Source organism: Sciurus carolinensis, chromosome 17 (assembly GCF_902686445.1).
Source record: "Sciurus carolinensis chromosome 17, mSciCar1.2, whole genome shotgun sequence".
Lineage (NCBI taxonomy): Eukaryota > Metazoa > Chordata > Mammalia > Rodentia > Sciuridae > Sciurus > Sciurus carolinensis.
This window is the reverse complement of record NC_062229.1, coordinates 2,187,813-2,205,095: the sequence shown is the minus strand read 5'-3', so window position 1 is coordinate 2,205,095 and position 17,283 is coordinate 2,187,813. Positions and strand designations below refer to the sequence as shown.

Below are 17,283 nucleotides of genomic sequence, written 5' to 3'. Positions count from 1 at the left end.
TGCCACCACTTAGTAGCATGGAGGAAGTCGGGCCCTGCCTCTTCCGTGATGAAGGACGTAGCAGCCCTAAAAATGGACACACTGTTTAAACAAAACCAATATTTTTCCCTTTTTCAGTACTGGAAATGGAACACATGTTGGCAAATGCTCTACCACTGAGCCACCTCCCCAGCCCTGTTTTGTATTTTATTTAGAGACAGGGTCTTGCTGGGTAGCTTAGTGCCTGGCTATTGGCTTATACTGGCTTTGAACTTGCGATCCTCCTATCTCAGCCTCCCAAGCTGCTGGGATTACAGGTGGGTGCCACCGTGCCCAGCCCTCAACCCTTTTTATTTGGTTTTGAGACAGGGTCTCCCTAAGTTGCCCAAGCTGGCCTGGAGCTTGCCATCCTCCTGCCTCAACCTTCTGAGCCACTGGAATCACAAGCATGGCTGTTGCGCCTGGTTCCAGTATGTCCTGGTCTGTGTGTGTGTGTGTGTGGTGTGTGTGTGTCTCTCTCTGTCTTTATTTTTTGCAGTGTTAGGGATGGAGCCTAAGGCTGCACACATGCTAGGCAAGCACTCTACCTCTGAGCTGCACCCCCAGCCTCCTCTTGGTTTGTTTAATTTCTCCAGTGGATTCAAACGCTGCTGACCTCAGGACCTTTGCTCAGGCTGTACTTTGCCTCTCTGTGTCTGTCTCCATCTCTGTCTCTCTCTGGGGATTGAATCCAGAGGCACTTAACACTGAATTACATTCCAGTTCTTTTTTATTTTTAATTGAGACGGGGTCTCACTGATTTGCTCAGGGTTTTGCTGAGTTGCTGAAGCTGGCCTCAAACTTGGGATCCTCCCGCCTCAGCCTCCAGAGACTCTGGGATTACAGGTGTTGCCACAGCATCCTCATCATAGGAAAAATGATGGCACTCGTGATGCCCACATCCTGACCCACTGAGCCTGTGGGGACCTTCCTTATCATAAAAGGCCAAAGGGGCTTTCCAGATGGGCTTATATTCAGGACCTAGAGATAAGATTGACCTAAATTATCCACATGGGCCCAGTGTCCTCAAGAGGGTACTTAAAAATGGAAGAGGGAGGCAGAAGGACCAGAGAGGGATGTGACTATAGAGCAGATTGCTCGTAGGGGACCACAGTCAAGGAATGCAGCAGGTTCTAGAACCCGAGGAGGGCTCCGAAGAGGGTGCTCCTGCGTCCCCAGGAGGGAGGCCGCCCTGCCAGCGCCCTGATTCCAGCCTAGTGGGACAGCCAGCCTTCTGACCTTGGGGACTTGACGCTGATCCCAGCCTCGCAGTTGTGGACCTCGTCCCAGCAGCCCCAGGAGCCTCCTGCAGGCACTTGGCCTCTATCTCAGTCTGCTCACCTGGAAAATGGGGATAGTGACGGGTCGGGTCTGGGATTTCACCTTGGCCTGATCGTGGTGGCTGTCTCCTGGAGGGTGCCAGAGACAAAGGGTTTTCCAAAGCCAGCCACAGCCAGCAGAAGGAACAAGCATTTGCATGTGTTTCCCAGGCTCCCCAGGTCCCCTAAGGCGATGCAAAGAGACCAGGTGGGTGGTGCTCACACACTGGGTTTCTAGGGAACACTGAGCTGGGAGAATGGGCGACCTTTTAAAGTTGGTTCCTGGTTACTGCCCTCACCTCCCCCACACTCCGTCTGTCCTCCTGCAGCAACCACCAGAGGGCACCTGTGAGCACCCAGATCAGGTCCCTTCCTCCTCTGCCCACAGCCCTCCCTGGCTCCCACCTCCCTCAGTGTTAAAGTCCAAGTCCTCTCTGCAGCTCACAGGGCCTTGCAAGACCTGCTTCACCTCCTTGCTACTTCCTCTCCTCCCTATCTTCCCTGGTTCCCTCTGCTGCAGCCACACAGGCTCCTTGCTATGCCCCCTACACATGAGGCTTGGTCCTGCCCCAGGGCCTTTGCATGGACTGTACCTGCTGCCTGGAGTGCTGTTCCCCCAGACACCCACGTGCCTCCCTGCATCACCTCTCTAGGTCTCTGCTCAGATAGCTTTAGATGCATAACACATTCACCACCATCTGCCTAGATGTTCCCATCCCCTGACACCCTGAGGAAGGCTCCTTCGGCCAAAGTGTTACCCAGACTCCTGTCTTTTTTCTTTCCTTGTGGAGTCTAGTTTGGACAAGAATCTTTCCAAGTCATCTGGGCACAGAGGCACACACCTGTAATCCCAGTGACTCGGGAGGCAAAGGCAGGAGGATCACAAGCAACTAAACATAAGAAATAGAAAGGGCTGGGGGTGCAGTGCAGTGGTAGAGCATCCCCAGCACCTCACCCCCGCCCCTCAAATGACAAAGGGGAAGAGGCTGCTGCTGCTCTGGAGCACCCCGGCTGTCGCCCAGCACTGCCCTCCTGTTCACACACCGTGTGGGAGGCAGCACGCCTCCCCCAGGGCCTGCGCTGTCCTTCCCTGTCCCCAGATGACCCTCTCCGCAGCAGCTCGGTTAACTCCCTCATCTTTTAGGAAGCCACGGTCACTTCCAGGAAGCCCTCCGAGATTTCTCCAGGCTGAATTGCAGCCCTGCAGCTGTTCCCTCTCCTTGGTTGGCTTTTGCTTTTCTTGTGCAGTCCTGGGGATTGAGCGTAGGGCCTCGTGCTCCCCAGGCGAACGCTCTGCCCCCAGCGCCCCCCCCCCCCCGTGTCTGTCCCCCTCACCCTCTGAACCGGGTTGGAGAGAGTTCATTTGTGCAGGTATTCCATTGTTTCCCACACAGCCAGCTCCCGAGGGCAGGGATTTGGGTTTGTTTCCTTCACTGCTGGGGTCGGAGGCTGGGAGCAATTGCCTGTAAACCAGGGAGAGCAGTTTGCTGGTGGGGAAGGCTCCTCAGCCAGGAGGTCCCTAAGGTCACGGCCCAGCGGGAGCAGAAGGCCAGGCCTCAGCCATTGAGACTGGGCTGCAGGTCCACTGGGCTGCAGGTCAGCCGGGCCGGCCCCGTTAGTGGCAGGGAGCCGTCTGTGAGTTCTGAAGCCTGCGAGCTCGGCCGCGGTCACCAGCTTTCGCTTGGCACTTCTGTGCACTTCCGTGTTTTGTTCTGCTTCACCCCAGACAAGCTCTTGCTAAGTGGCCCAGGCTGGCCTTGGACTTCTGACCCTCCTGCCGCACTCAGCCTGCCTGGTAGCTGGGATGACAGGCCAGGGCCCCCAAGCCAGGCCAGAGCGCCTGTCCTTAGCATGTCGCCTTGCCAGACCTCACAGGACCCTTCCGTTCAGCCGCCCATAGAGGACGAGAACAAGCCCAGGCCAGGCTGGCTCTCTCCTGCCCCTCTCGCTGGGGGGGCCGCAGGCCTTCTCACACCAGGCAAGAGCGCTACCTGGAGCCACACCTCAGCCCCTTCAAGTTCAGTTTGAGACAGGGTCTCGCTAAATCGCCAGCTGGCCTGGGACTCTAACCCTCCTGCCTCAGCTGCCCAAGTTGCTGGGATTGCAGGCACGCATCATGGACCTTTTTCCACCTTATTTTGTTTGTTTTTGGCGCTGGGGACGGAACCCAGGCCTCAGCCATGCTGACTGTGCTGTAGCACAGGCTCTGCCGCTGAGCTACCTCCCCAGCCTCCTGACGGTAATGCACATGTAACACACATATGTGTTTCTGGCCTGGGGATTGAATCCAGGGTCCTCAACACTGAGCCACATCCCAGCCCTTTTATGTTTTATTTTGAGACAGGATCTCGCTAAGTTGCTGAGGCTGGTCTTGAATTTGTGATCCTCCTGCCTCAGCCTCCCGAGTTGCTGGGATTACAGGTGTGTGCCGCTGTGCCTGGCTCTAATAATAATATTTCAATAACTTTTTCAAAAGTGAAATGTAGGGGCTGGGGTTGTGGCTCGGTGGCAGAGCACGTTTGGCACGTTCAAGGCCCCGGGCTCCGTCCTTGAGTGCGAGGGCACGCACCCTTCCACCGTCTCCATGCACGACCTTTCTGGTATTTCCTTAGATTCTGTGTTCACAGGAAGTTCATCACGGGCCAAGTCCCAGCCCTGGCCAGCACACAGCAGGTGCTAACAGTGCTTCTGCGACCCGCAGCGTGTGCAACCCAGTCCCAGGACGGAGCCGCCATGCCGGGCCCCACCACAGCAGACCAGGACTTTCTCGCGATTCTGGGGCTGGATGTGGGAGGCCAGAGTCCTCCTCTCCTCCGTGTGTTGGATGAGGGCACCCCAGGACACCTCTCGGTCACTGTTTTTTCTGCGGTGCTCCCCAGGGTCTCACGTGTAGCAGGTAAACACTGCCACTGAGCCACTTCCCAGCCTTCACTTTAGCTTGATCCCCTGTTAAAAACCCTGCCACTGACTGGAGATGAGTGGCTCAGGGTGGGGCGCTGCTTAGGGCCCTGGGTTTGCTCTGCCACCAAAAAGAGATCCAAAGGTAAGGACCCTCAGCATGTGAAATTTAGGGGGATTGGATTAGGTTCCACAACAAGCAAACTTAATGATTACTGTATACTAGGTGCAGTGCGAGGGGCTTTAATTGGAGGTGGAACCCAGGGCCTCCAGCATTCCAGGCAAATGGTTCGTACTGAGCCAACCTCCAGCCCAATATTTTTTTAAATTGTTTGTTCTATTTAGTTATACAATCTTAATTTAAATTTCACAGGAGCAGGGGCTGGGGTTGTGACTTAGTGGTGAGCGCTTGCCTAGCATGCGTGAGGCACTGGGTTCGATTCTCAGCACCACATGTAAATAAATGAATGAAATAAAGGTCTATCAACATCTAAAATAATATTTTAAAAAAGTTATTTAAAAAAATAAATTTCACAGGAGCCCCATAAAATAGGTTCTGTTGTTATTCACAGTTTTAATGACAGCATCTAAGGCTCAGAGAGGTTAAGTAACTTGCCCACGGCCACACAGGCAGTGAAAGTGGAACCAGAATTTAAGTTCAGAATTTAAACTCCTTTGGCTGCGAGTAAGCAAATGAAAAACATCTAGCGAATAGTACTGAAACTACAATAAACTGCCTTTTTTGAGAGGAAGGTAACTCTGCTCTTCTTAGCTGGGCAGCCTAGGGCAAATGACAACTTCTTTGAACCTCAGGCGTAAAACTATCCTACCCCATACCCAGAGTATGGGAAAACTAAGTGAATTAATTCATTTGAAGAGGGTAGGTATGGGCAAATTCGAGCGGCGTGCAGTGGCGACCGCTGGTCGGCAGGGGCCGCTGCCGAGGTTTCCGAGCCCTGAGGGTGTCGCATTGAGCGCATGCGCAGTGGCGCCTCCCTGCAGAGGTGCGTTCCCCGCCCTTTGCCCGCAACTTGAATTTATCACTGCAGACCCTGAACCTTATTGTGAATCCTTTTGCTCCCGGCTTCTGCTAATTCCGTGTATGAGGACGAAGCTTGGGAGAGATCCTTTCCTGGCAACATCTGGCCCTATCCCTCCAGCTGTGAGGTTGAACACCTCCTCAGGAAAAAGTTAACGGTGGAAGGAAGGACTTAAAATTTCCCCATTCCCCTTAAGCCCTTCCCAGTCTTCAGCTTCCATTAGGGTTTCTCAATAAGCGCCGGGCGTGGCGCACGTCTGTCGTGAGGCTGAGGCAGGGGGATGGCAGGTCCAAGACCAGCCTGGGCAATTTAGAGAGACTCATTTCAAAACAACAACAACAACAACAACAGGGGGATGGCAGGTCCAAGACCAGCCTGGGCAATTTAGAGAGACTCATTTCAAAACAACAACAACAACAACAACAACAAAAAAAAAAAAAAAAAAATTAAAAGGGCGGGGGAGGGGTTGCTCAGTAGTAGAGTTCCCCTGGGTTCAATCCTTGGTATCCCCCCACACTTTTTTCAATAAGCAGTCCATTCACTCGAGAGCAAATTCAACTCTCTTCTAACGAAAACCTTCTCTGAAATGACCCCATCTTGCAATGAAGAAAGTACTGCGAAATGCCTAATTCAGAACCCAACACACAGTGGAAGTTAGCGCACTTAAAGGGCAAAAAAAGGATTAGAACGCGAAACCGAATACGGGTTTGCCGAAGACGCGTCCCCCAAATGGCGCATGCGCTTGCCTTGTAAAATTAACAAATCTTGTCACGACACAGGTGTAGGTATTTTTGGCCCCCCAAGGAGCTGACACACGCTGCCTGCCCGCCACTCCTGCAGTTTTGAGCCTCGGTGGTTCAATAGATATTTCTTGAACATCTATCTGCCTCAGTTTTCCACCGGGTTTAATGGTGAAAGCAAGAGGAATCACTGATCACACGAATGCAGGGCTGCGACAGCGCTTTACAAAGAGGGCAAAGCACTGGCGGGGGAGGGGTGCGCAGGTCTATTTTAGAGTCCAGTGTCAAAACTGCATTGCTTTCGGCAGACGCAACACCTCCCGGTCTCGCAGCCTAGGAAAAATACTGCAGTCCCTCTCCTTTCACCAAGCGTGTTTAGGGAAGAATGTACCTAAGGGGATTTGTTTGCAGAATGAGAACATCATTCACTGTTGCAAGAAATACCGAGAGCCTACTATGTGCATCGGACTGAGTACCAGTAAAAAAACAAAGATACACAGTTGAATGTCAGTTCATTCCCTGAAGCCAAAAACCCGAAATACAATAGTTTCCTAGGGTCAGATTAGGACACTAATGCTGAATTATCTTCCTGCGCCTCCCCCTGGACAGGAAATGAAATAGAAAACGGGATTGCTCATGGAAAGCGTTTAGCCCGTTTGAGACGCGGCAAACCATTCCCCGAAATAAGCAACTGTTTTTATTAATAGCAATGACAGTTAATTAAAATAGCTAACGTGTATTGCGCACTGCAAATCAGGCACGGTGCTAATCCTTTTACATGTATTTAATTCATTTTCTCTCCCAAAATATTCCTGTAGTACCGATTACCCGCCCCCCCCTTTGAAACGCAAGGACACAGAGACACTGAGAACTCCAAGAAACTACAAGTTCTCACATGTATGCTGAAGCCAGTAAGGCGGTTTGTCCTCTGCTATATCAACAAGATCTTTCACAAGGCCCCGTAAGTAGTAAATGCTCAATACACATTTGTGCGATAAATGAGTTACTAAGGACTCCTTTTGAATACGTTTTTAACTTGAAATAATTGGAGTTGCAAAAATAGCATAGAGAAGTTCGGCGTATCCTTTCCCACAGCTTCTCCCCGTGGTATCATCTTACGTAACAATACACAAATGAAAATATTCACATTGGTACAATACACGGACCCTATTCACTGTAAAGTGCCATTAATAGAAGTGCTTGGAATTCTGCAAGCTGATCGAGTTGCAACAATATGATTATTAATCTCGGTTAAAACGACGCTCTTCGCTTTGCACACCTGAACACTGAACGCTCGAGGTGGACCACCGCCCCCCGGCGCCCGACGCCGAAACACCTGCTAGAGAGCAGTGTCGACGGCGCCTAGTGGGTTAACGTCAAAAGTGCGCCCGTTCGCGCCTGCGCGCTGCCTCGCTTAGCTCCGCCTCCGCAGCGAGGTCATATGACCCGCCCAACCGGCGTCGACCTATAAAAGGTTGGGTGTTGACGTCAGCGTTCTCTTCCGCCGTCGTCGCCGCCATCCTCGGCGCGACTCGCCTCGCTCGGATCTGCCTGGGAGAATCCACCGCCATCCGCCACCATGGTGAGCAATTTCGTGAGGGTGGTGTCTCGGGAGTGAGGTGGGCCCTGTGCGGGGTCGAGGCTGCCCAACCTGAGGTCCCAGTGTCGCCCGGGCAGGGAGGAGACATGGCGGCGGTGGGGCTGGCGGGCTCGGGTCTGGGGAAGCGGTCGCCGCCATGTCTGCGTGCTGCGCTGTTCACCCGGTCCCTTCCCCGGTTCCGGGGCCGCTACTGCCTCTCGGGACCCGGGGTCCAGCTAGAGCTGGGGCGGAGGATGGGAGGAGAGCGGTACGATGATGTGGCAGTCGTAATGGCGAGCACGGCGATGGGAGCGGGGTGTAGATAGGGAGGTGCCTTATGTAACTCGCGGGCCGTGAGTTCGAGATCGGTTTTCGGTTGGGTGCTGGGGTGGCAGGGAGATGGCTGGGTGGGGAAAGCAAGATCTGAACAGGTTTTCCCCCCCGAACGCCTTCCACTGGTGTGCCACTTTGGCCTAAGTCCTTGTTGGTGATCTTCCCTGAATTGTGAAAATGTGCTTTCTGAGGCTCGAGGTGCTGGTTTGTGTTAGGGCTGCCCCAGCTAGCTCCCCGTTAGTCTGAAAATGGCCTACTTAGGAACCTCATGGGTGGGTGGCTTTTCCCTGTCTTACCGGCAGGAGTAACTTTGAATTTTAAAGACAATTTGGTGGGGGGCAGTCAGAGCCCCACGGTAAAACCATGTTGAAGGGGAAGCTTCATCCTTCCAAATCCTTCCAGTAGGAGAGCTCTAGCCTTTCTAGTTGTATTTGGTTTTAGGGCAATGTTGTCAGCTGCAAAGTCCTTTATTTTAGCTTTTCTTGTTCGTCAGTTCTGAATGAGGTTCTTTGGAGATTGACAGCTAGAACGAGGTTCTTTGGAGATTGACAGTGGTTTTTAAGTGGTGTAGGTAGAGACCAGTAGTGTTGGGGGTGTTGCAGCACCCGCCCCCAGGACCAGCCCCCTCCTGGCCACAGGCCTGGCAGTCCTATTGATCTGGTGTTCCCTGCCAAGCTGGGTTCCTGGAATCCCCGTCCAGTCTGAGCCTCATCCCCCTCCACCAGGTGAACTTCACGGTAGACCAGATCCGGGCCATCATGGACAAAAAGGCCAACATCCGCAACATGTCTGTCATTGCCCATGTGGACCATGGAAAGTCCACCTTGACAGACTCCCTGGTGTGCAAGGCTGGCATCATTGCCTCTGCCCGGGCTGGGGAGACTCGCTTCACGGACACCCGGAAGGACGAGCAGGAGCGCTGCATCACCATCAAGTCCACGTGAGTTTCTGGTGCTCTCTGGGCCTGGGTGGGGTGCGGGGCCTGCAGGCAGCTGCAGGCCCGAAAGCAGTGTGCAGTGGGCATCTTGGTCTTTCCCCTCTGGTCGGCTTTGCTCCATGGAGCAGTTGGCCTCGTCTGGACGGGATTTGGTTGTCATACTTGGGAGCAGCTGTCATTGACATCTAGGGGTGCTCTTAAACGTTCTGTCTGTGGGACAGGGACCTGGCCCCCAATGACAATGGCATAAACAAAACAAAGTGACATGGCTGTTACTTTTTTGGCAGGTGACTTGTGAGGCTTTTATCTCTCTCTTTTTTTTGTGGTGCTGGGGATTGAACCCAGGGCCTTGTGCTTGTGAGGCGAGCACTCTACCAACTGAGCCATCTCCCCAGCCCCTTGTGGGGCTTTTAAATTGAGGTGTTTGGAGTGTCCGGGCTTCTGCTGGGGGGTGCTGCAGGATGTGAGGAGGGGACCGTGAGAGCAGTCTTGGGCTGTCTCTGGCCTGGCCCTGCCGTTGCTCCTTGGTAGTCAGATGTGATGTGTGGAGGGACCAGTCAGGAAGGCTCTGGGAGCTAGTGCCCACCCCTCCCTTGGGACACACATCCCTGGCAGGCAGGCAGACTGCAGCCTGTCTCCAGGGATGAGTAATACAAAGAGGGAGGGGACAGGGTAGAGTGCTCCTGAGCGATGGCACTGGCTCTTTGGTGCCTCACCTTTGGCTTAGGGTGCCTTTGAGCAAGTGCTGCAGTTGGCCAGGGCTGCAGTCATGAGGAGGAGACCCCTAACCCCTCTTTCGGTTCGCAGTGCCATCTCCCTCTTTTATGAGCTCTCGGAGAATGACTTGAACTTCATCAAGCAGAGCAAGGACGGCTCTGGCTTCCTCATCAACCTCATCGACTCCCCTGGGCACGTAGACTTCTCCTCAGAGGTGACAGCTGCCCTCCGCGTCACTGACGGTGCCTTGGTAGTTGTGGACTGTGTGTCAGGTAAGCTGTGGGGCCCCAGGCGGAGGCTCCCCCAGCCTGCAACCATTTTTGCCTGTGGGTGATGGCTTGCCACCTGTCCCCAGGTGTGTGTGTGCAGACAGAGACGGTGCTGCGACAGGCCATTGCCGAGCGCATCAAGCCTGTGCTGATGATGAACAAGATGGACCGAGCCCTGCTGGAGTTGCAGCTGGAGCCCGAGGAGCTCTACCAGACCTTCCAGCGCATCGTGGAGAATGTCAACGTCATCATCTCCACCTACGGCGAGGGCGAGAGTGGCCCCATGGGCAACATCATGGTGCGCCCCAGCCTTGGGGACCTTCTGTGGGACTTGAGCTTCTGAGGTGTTGTGATTGGAAGTGGGATGGGGTGACAGAAGGGGTGGGATGTTTCAGAACCAAGTGGACCCAGCTCCTGACCTTTTAGGGACTCTTGCCTGGTGACCCCAGTCTCAGTGCCTGCTTCCCTTCTGCCCTGGAGAAGGGGATGCCACCGGGCTGGGCTGGGTACCCTACACGTGATGACTGACATTTCTTCACTTTGACCTGATGTCTGTTGAAGAAACTGAGCATCTGAGACTGCGGGTTCCCAGGGATTTAGCTGTGGCTTCTGCCCTGAGCTCTCTTAACTCACGCCTCTTTATTCTTCACTCTCCCAGATTGACCCAGTGCTTGGCACCGTGGGCTTTGGGTCTGGCCTACATGGCTGGGCCTTCACCCTGAAACAGTTTGCAGAGATGTATGTGGCCAAGTTTGCTGCCAAGGGTGAGGGCCAGCTGGGGCCTGCTGAGCGGGCCAAGAAAGTGGAGGACATGATGAAGAAGCTGTGGGGAGACCGGTGAGCCCTCCAGGCAGCACTGGGGCAGAGTTTGGGCCACTCTGGTGGGGTAGGCGGGTGGAGCTGGGGGGGATAGGTGTCTGTGACTTTAAGTGCCTTATAGAGTCTTCCCCGAGTGCAGCCCGGTCAATCCAAGATCTCTAGTCTGATGGGGCTGGACCCTCTTTCTCCACCAGGTACTTCGATCCAGCCAATGGCAAGTTCAGTAAGTCTGCCACCAGCCCTGATGGGAAGAAGCTGCCCAGGACGTTTTGCCAGCTCATCCTGGACCCCATCTTCAAGGTGAGAAGTAACTCTGTGGAACCATCTTGGCAGATGCATAGGTGTGCTGTTAAATGGTGTGAGCATCGTTTAACCTGGGCCCTGGTGTCTCCTCAAAGGCCAGTTCTCTTGACCTGTTGCTCCTTTGGGCCAGCAGGAGCATTGGTCAGGGAGGCTGCAGCTTGTCCCTGCCCCACTCCGGGCTTGTGGCTTAGGCTTGCTGCCAGGTGCACAGGGTGTCAAGCAGGCAAGGATCTGATCAAGCCTGGCTTATACCCTAAGGAGTCAGTGTGGGCATCCCTGCCTCGCCCAGCAGGCCTGGGTAAAGTCTTCACTGGTCAGAGTCTGTAAGTTGAGCGGGCCGTTTCCCCTCAAATGCTCCATCAGTGGGTCAGGCTCTTTGCAGGTCGGGGGCCGTAGCATTCTTACCAGAAATCGGCCACAGGTTTCCGTATATTCTTTGCAGACAGTCTTTCTTTTTCCTTGGTGCTGTAGGTGTTCGATGCGATCATGAATTTCAAGAAAGAGGAGACTGCAAAGCTGATTGAGAAACTGGACATCAAGCTGGACAGTGAAGATAAGGACAAAGAGGGCAAGCCGCTGCTGAAGGTACTGCTGGACAGGCCAAGTCTGCCCTGGGCTGGTTGGAACTAGCTTGTCACCTCGGTGGGTGGTCAGGCAGCCCTGGTACTTGTGGGCTGGTGTCTCCAGTGTGTCCCGGTTCTCCTGCTTTGTGACCTTTGCCCCATGCCAGCAGGTTGGCCGAGGTATGGGCGGGAATTGCACTGCTCCGAGGCACTGTCAGCATGTTGTCCTAGAAGTGTCCAATGTTTCAGGAAAACCTAGCTTTTACCTGTTGATTTCCTTGGGTCCCCAAGGAAAGGAAAGGTGATGTGATAGTCCTGGGGGTTCCCAGGCCGCTTGTGAGCCTCCATCCCTGCCGTCCTGCAGGCTGTGATGCGCCGCTGGCTGCCAGCTGGGGACGCCCTGCTGCAGATGATCACCATCCACCTGCCCTCCCCGGTGACAGCCCAGAAGTATCGCTGCGAGCTGCTCTACGAGGGTCCCCCAGATGATGAGGCTGCCATGGGTATGTAGCACTGGACTCTTGACTGCCGGCTGCCCTGCCTCAGGTCCAGAGTTTTGGAGGGCTGACCTCGACGGAATAGCTTCCTTTGGGGTTTTCTCTCTTCAGGCATTAAAAGCTGTGACCCCAAAGGCCCTCTTATGATGTACATCTCCAAAATGGTGCCGACCTCCGACAAAGGTCGGTTCTACGCCTTTGGACGTGTCTTCTCGGGGCTGGTGTCCACCGGCCTAAAGGTCAGGATCATGGGGCCCAACTATACTCCCGGGAAGAAAGAGGACCTCTACCTGAAGCCCATCCAGAGGTGAGTGGCAGGTGGCGAGCCTGAGCGCCTCAACTGCAGCTCTGGAACTGTGGCGTGTCCCTGCCTGTGCACAGCTTGTGGCTTAGGCTTGATTCCAGCTGCACAAGGGTTGAGGGATTCCTGTAAGGTCGATCCTGATCTGCCGCCACCTTTTGTCACTTTGACCCCATGAAGTTGAACAGACTAGGGATCCAGGGTCTTCAGAAAGCTACCAGCAAGGTACCTCCCTTCCTGTGTGCCTGAATCCTAACTCAAGAGTAGTATGGGACGCACCAGGATCCAGACTGGCAGCCAGTTTTATCATCGCCAGAGAGCAGGTGGAAACTTCAGAGATGGCATCACCATCAAGTGACACTGCGCACTGGTGCCTACCAGCAGCTGAGTCAGTGGGGAGACAACCACCCCTCATTTCCATTAGCTGCTCAGGCCTGGTCAGGGCCAGGGCCAGGGCCAGGCTGATGCTCCTGGTGCCTTTGCTCTTGGTTACATGTGCTTACATCTGATGTGGCATGGGTGTGGCACCCACAGGGGATGTGGAATTGCTGGTGGTTCTTCGGATTCTCCTCTGGGTCACCGAGGCTGGGTTACCTAGGGAGTGAAGCCAGGCTTGAGGGGGGCTCAGGCAGGAGAGCCGTGAGCTCGGGATAGGAGTAGGATCTGGCAGAACCAGACCTGGCGGCCTGTCCCCAACGTCCGTCCTTATACCCCAGAACCATCCTGATGATGGGCCGCTACGTGGAGCCCATTGAAGATGTGCCTTGTGGGAACATCGTGGGCCTGGTGGGCGTGGACCAGTTCCTGGTGAAGACGGGCACCATCACCACGTTCGAGCACGCCCACAATATGCGGGTGATGAAGTTCAGTGTCAGCCCTGTCGTCAGGGTGGCTGTGGAGGCCAAGAACCCAGCTGACCTGCCCAAGCTGGTGGAGGGGCTGAAGCGGCTTGCCAAATCTGACCCCATGGTGCAGGTGAGTAGTGTCCCTTTCTCCTCACCTGGGAGCAGGTACCCCCTACAGGAGGGGCTGTTGGGGCCCTGGCGTGGGAAACTTGCTGGCCAGTTTAGAGCTCGTGACTTCGTGAAAGGAGAGGCTGCTGCCAGCCCTTGTCTCCCTGGGTGGAGCTGCTGCTCAGCGTGGGGGGTCCTACCCGTGGCTGCTCCTAGGCCACTGGAGAAAGGTCTCCAGCTGGGAATGGTGGGTCTTAAACTTCACAGCAGTGCCTCCAGCTGGCACCCACCCAAGAGACCCCTCCCCACCTTGGGTGGTCTCCCTTGACCCTGTGTCCTCCACAGTGCATCATTGAGGAGTCTGGGGAGCACATCATCGCAGGTGCTGGGGAGCTGCACTTGGAGATCTGCCTCAAGGACCTGGAGGAGGACCATGCATGTATCCCCATCAAGGTGAGCTGCCGGCAGCCTGCGTCCTTCTGTTCCATGGGAGGTGCTGCCTGTGGGCGTGAGCCACAGCAGGCCTGGTGCCTCCCCGCCGGGTCTCTGCTTTGCCCGGGTGCTCTGTGTGGTCCTAGTGACTTTGCTTTGTCTTGTGTTTCTGCCGGGACTCCTTACACCTCTTTCCTCCACACTTACCTCTGACGTGCACGGTCTGCCTGGAATCAGACCTCTGAGGCCTTTTGCTCTGTCTTCAGTTCAGCCACGTGGGGCTCGGAAGGGCCAGGACTGGCTTTCCCCGCGTTTAGCCTACTCAAGCTGTGGCTTTCTCCTTGGCTGCGTGAGCACGAGCAGTGTGGGCAGCCCCGCTCTGTCTGTTGCTGGGGCTCCCTTAACTACCCTGAAGAGAGCTGTTAAGGACACTGTCCCTGGAAGGCTCCCTCCCAGGCAGCAGTGTGACTTCCAGACTCTTCTTGCAGAAATCTGACCCTGTGGTCTCATACCGGGAGACGGTCAGTGAGGAGTCGAACGTGCTCTGCCTATCCAAGTCCCCCAACAAGCACAACCGGCTGTACATGAAGGCACGGCCCTTCCCCGATGGCCTGGCGGAGGACATCGACAAGGGCGAGGTGTCTGCCCGCCAGGAGCTCAAGCAGCGAGCCCGCTACCTGGCTGAGAAGTACGAGTGGGACGTGGCTGAGGCCCGCAAGATCTGGTGCTTTGGGCCCGACGGCACTGGTCCCAACATTCTGACGGACATCACCAAGGGTGTGCAGTACCTCAATGAGATCAAGGACAGCGTGGTGGCTGGCTTCCAGTGGGCCACCAAGGAGGTGAGCTGGAGGCAAATGGCTTGAGTGGGGCTGGGGTGAATCTTGGTGTCGAGGGGGCATCCTGGGTCAGCATGGGCAGGGCCCGGTGGCCCCGTGGGTGAGGGGTGTGCGTCTGGTCTGAGTCTGTCTTCCCCAGGGTGCACTATGTGAGGAGAACATGCGGGGCGTGCGCTTCGACGTGCATGACGTGACGCTGCATGCGGATGCCATCCATCGTGGAGGTGGTCAGATCATCCCCACCGCCCGCCGCTGCCTCTACGCCAGCGTGCTGACTGCCCAGCCTCGCCTCATGGAGCCCATCTACCTTGTGGAGATCCAGGTGAGGGCACTCTCCTGCGGGCCTCCCTACCACTGTCCTGCTCCACAGAGCTGAAAGCCTGTCTTCTCCTGGCAGTGTCCAGAGCAGGTGGTCGGTGGCATCTACGGTGTACTGAACAGGAAGCGGGGCCACGTCTTTGAGGAGTCCCAGGTGGCTGGCACCCCCATGTTTGTTGTCAAGGCCTACCTGCCTGTCAATGAGTCCTTCGGTAAGTGCCTCTTGCAAGGCGCGTGTGGGCAGATGGAAGCCTGGCTTTCAACTCCCGCACCTGGGTGTGGGTGGGGTCCCTGGTGAGAGCCTTTGTGACCTGCTTTCTATTGGGGGGGGGGGGCTGTCTGCACGCTGTGTGGACCTCCTAGTCACTAGTTGCGTGTTCTTTTACAAGGGCAGGAAAACCCCGTGTGTCTTAGATGGGTCCAGGCTAGGTTCTCTGCCCAGGGAGGGCTGTCCCTGCTGCATGCTAGTGACCTTGGAATCACCTTCAGTGAGCCGTGTCTGACGGGCCCAGGGTTCTCTGACCTCTCATAGTCTCACACGGTGGTTCACACTAGGAAGAGCCTGGTTCCCAGCGGCCTGCGTCTCCCTGCTGCCTGTTGAGCCCTCTCCCCCCTCTCCCCCCTCTCCCCACAGGCTTCACTGCCGACCTGAGGTCCAACACCGGTGGCCAGGCCTTCCCCCAGTGTGTGTTTGACCACTGGCAGATCCTGCCCGGAGACCCCTTCGACAACACCAGCCGCCCCAGCCAGGTGGTGGCTGAGACGCGCAAGCGCAAAGGCCTGAAGGAGGGCATCCCAGCCCTGGACAACTTCCTGGACAAGTTGTAGGCGGCTCTTCCCGGCGGCGGTTCGCCACCCCTGACAGGACTTGGCACAACACCCCACACCTAGTTCGACTGCAGCAACACGTCGTCCTCGCATTCTCAAATGACACCTGAGACTGTCCCCACACAGTGACGCTCTGTCTGAGGGGTTTCTGGGGCCCACTCCGTGCCATCACTCAACGATAACACTTGATGCCGTTTCTCTATTTATTTCAGGAGTCCAAAGGCAGGGGAAAGGCCCTTTCTGAAGGGACTGTTTGGCTGGTGGGGTGGGGAGGCGGGGTGGGACACCCAGTGCTTTTATTTCAGATCAGAGGGAAACTGAATCCAAATGTCCAAAAGTTTAAAATAAATGCATTAAGAGGTTTATTATGGCCCGAAGTGGCTTTTCCCCCAGAAAAGGGGAACAGGTGGATAGATGATTCCTAGAAGGCAGGAAGTCCTGTGCGGTGTCACCGTGAGCACCTTCGGCTGTGTTAGTGCCATTGGAATAATAAATTGGGTAATGGTGGTGAAGTGCGCATCCTGCATGACTTGATTCTGCGTTCTGCCTGTGGCACTGGCACAGGGAGCAGGCTGGTGGTTCGTTCCAGTGCAGCTTCCTAGGGCCTCAAGTGCAGCTTACATGCTAGCCTTGGGCTCTTGCAGAGCTGCCTGATGGGACGTTCTGCAGTGGTAGGAATTGTTTCTGCCCTCCACATCGGCAGCCCTGACTCCACAAGGCTCCCAGGAACTTGTCAAAGGGCTGAATTTGCAGATCTCATTTGATCGCCCTCCAGTAGTGCCGAGTTAGGAGCTACCTTATTTGCCAGTGCAGACCTGCTTGACTAAATTCCATCCCACCATCTGGTTTCCCGTGATCTTCAGTCCTAAAAGTGGTTGGTCTTTTGTAGTGGGCATTGAATCCAGGGGTGCTTAACCAACAAGGCACATCCCTAGTCTTTGAGAGGGGCCTGACTGAGTGACTAAGACTGGTCATGAATCTGGAATGCTGCCTCAATGAGTGGCTGGTGTTGCCTGTAAGGGCCACTGCACTGGGTCTTTCTGTTTTAAAGAAGCCCTCGTTGAGATGTAGCCATATCAATGATGAGTTCACACCTAGCTTCTGTGTTTGTGTTCCTGTCTCCCATGAGGTCCTGTTGGAACCTCAAAGTGGAGCAGGAGCTTAAGTGACCCGAGAGCTGAATGTGTACTAGTATATTTTTCCACCCATAGTTCCTCCATGCTTAGATCTGTGGCTTTAAAAAAAAAAATAGGAAAGAAAGATGAACTGTATTCAGAGAACTTGATTTAATATCACTGAGTTGTTATACTAAGCTTAGTGTGAATATGATAATAGACTGAAGTCATGCCAACCAGCAAGGTTGCTTTGGATCTCACTTTCAGGATGGTGTGGATGCTCATCTGCCAGGTTTTTTTTTTTTTGTTTTGTTCTTTTTTGGTTCTGGGGATTGAACTTGGGAGCACTGGACCATTGAGCCACATCCCCCAGCCCTATTTTGTATTATTTAGAGACAGGGTCTCACTGAGTTGTTTGGTGCCTCAGCCTCCTGAGCTGCTGGGATTGCAGGACTGTGCCACCAC

General features: G+C 54.9%; 1 protein-coding gene and 1 non-coding gene across 2 annotated transcripts; both read left to right on the top strand.

Annotated features, from left to right (window-relative positions):
• The first annotated feature begins 7,501 nt into the window (after positions 1-7,501).
• Positions 7,502-16,215, top strand: Eef2 (eukaryotic translation elongation factor 2). Its single transcript, XM_047531651.1, has 15 exons — positions 7,502-7,597; positions 8,653-8,867; positions 9,672-9,853; positions 9,937-10,148; positions 10,509-10,687; positions 10,864-10,969; positions 11,444-11,557; positions 11,900-12,038; positions 12,144-12,339; positions 13,050-13,308; positions 13,632-13,739; positions 14,207-14,560; positions 14,697-14,879; positions 14,955-15,087; positions 15,510-16,215. Exons 1-15 carry the CDS (start codon positions 7,595-7,597, stop codon positions 15,701-15,703), a joined length of 2,577 nt encoding a protein of 858 aa, XP_047387607.1. The 5' UTR covers positions 7,502-7,594; the 3' UTR covers positions 15,704-16,215.
• Positions 10,364-10,428, top strand: LOC124969660 (small nucleolar RNA SNORD37). The gene has a single exon (XR_007106026.1). It is a non-coding gene; the product is annotated as a small nucleolar RNA SNORD37 (small nucleolar RNA).
• Positions 16,216-17,283: the final 1,068 nt, after the last annotated feature.

Coding starts and splice junctions, on each gene's coding strand:
- Eef2 (XM_047531651.1), top strand. Junction 10,688..10,863: donor AAGAAGCTGTGGGGAGACCG/GTGAGCCCTCCA, acceptor TTTCTCCACCAG/GTACTTCGATCCAGCCAATG. Junction 14,880..14,954: donor TCTACCTTGTGGAGATCCAG/GTGAGGGCACTC, acceptor TTCTCCTGGCAG/TGTCCAGAGCAGGTGGTCGG.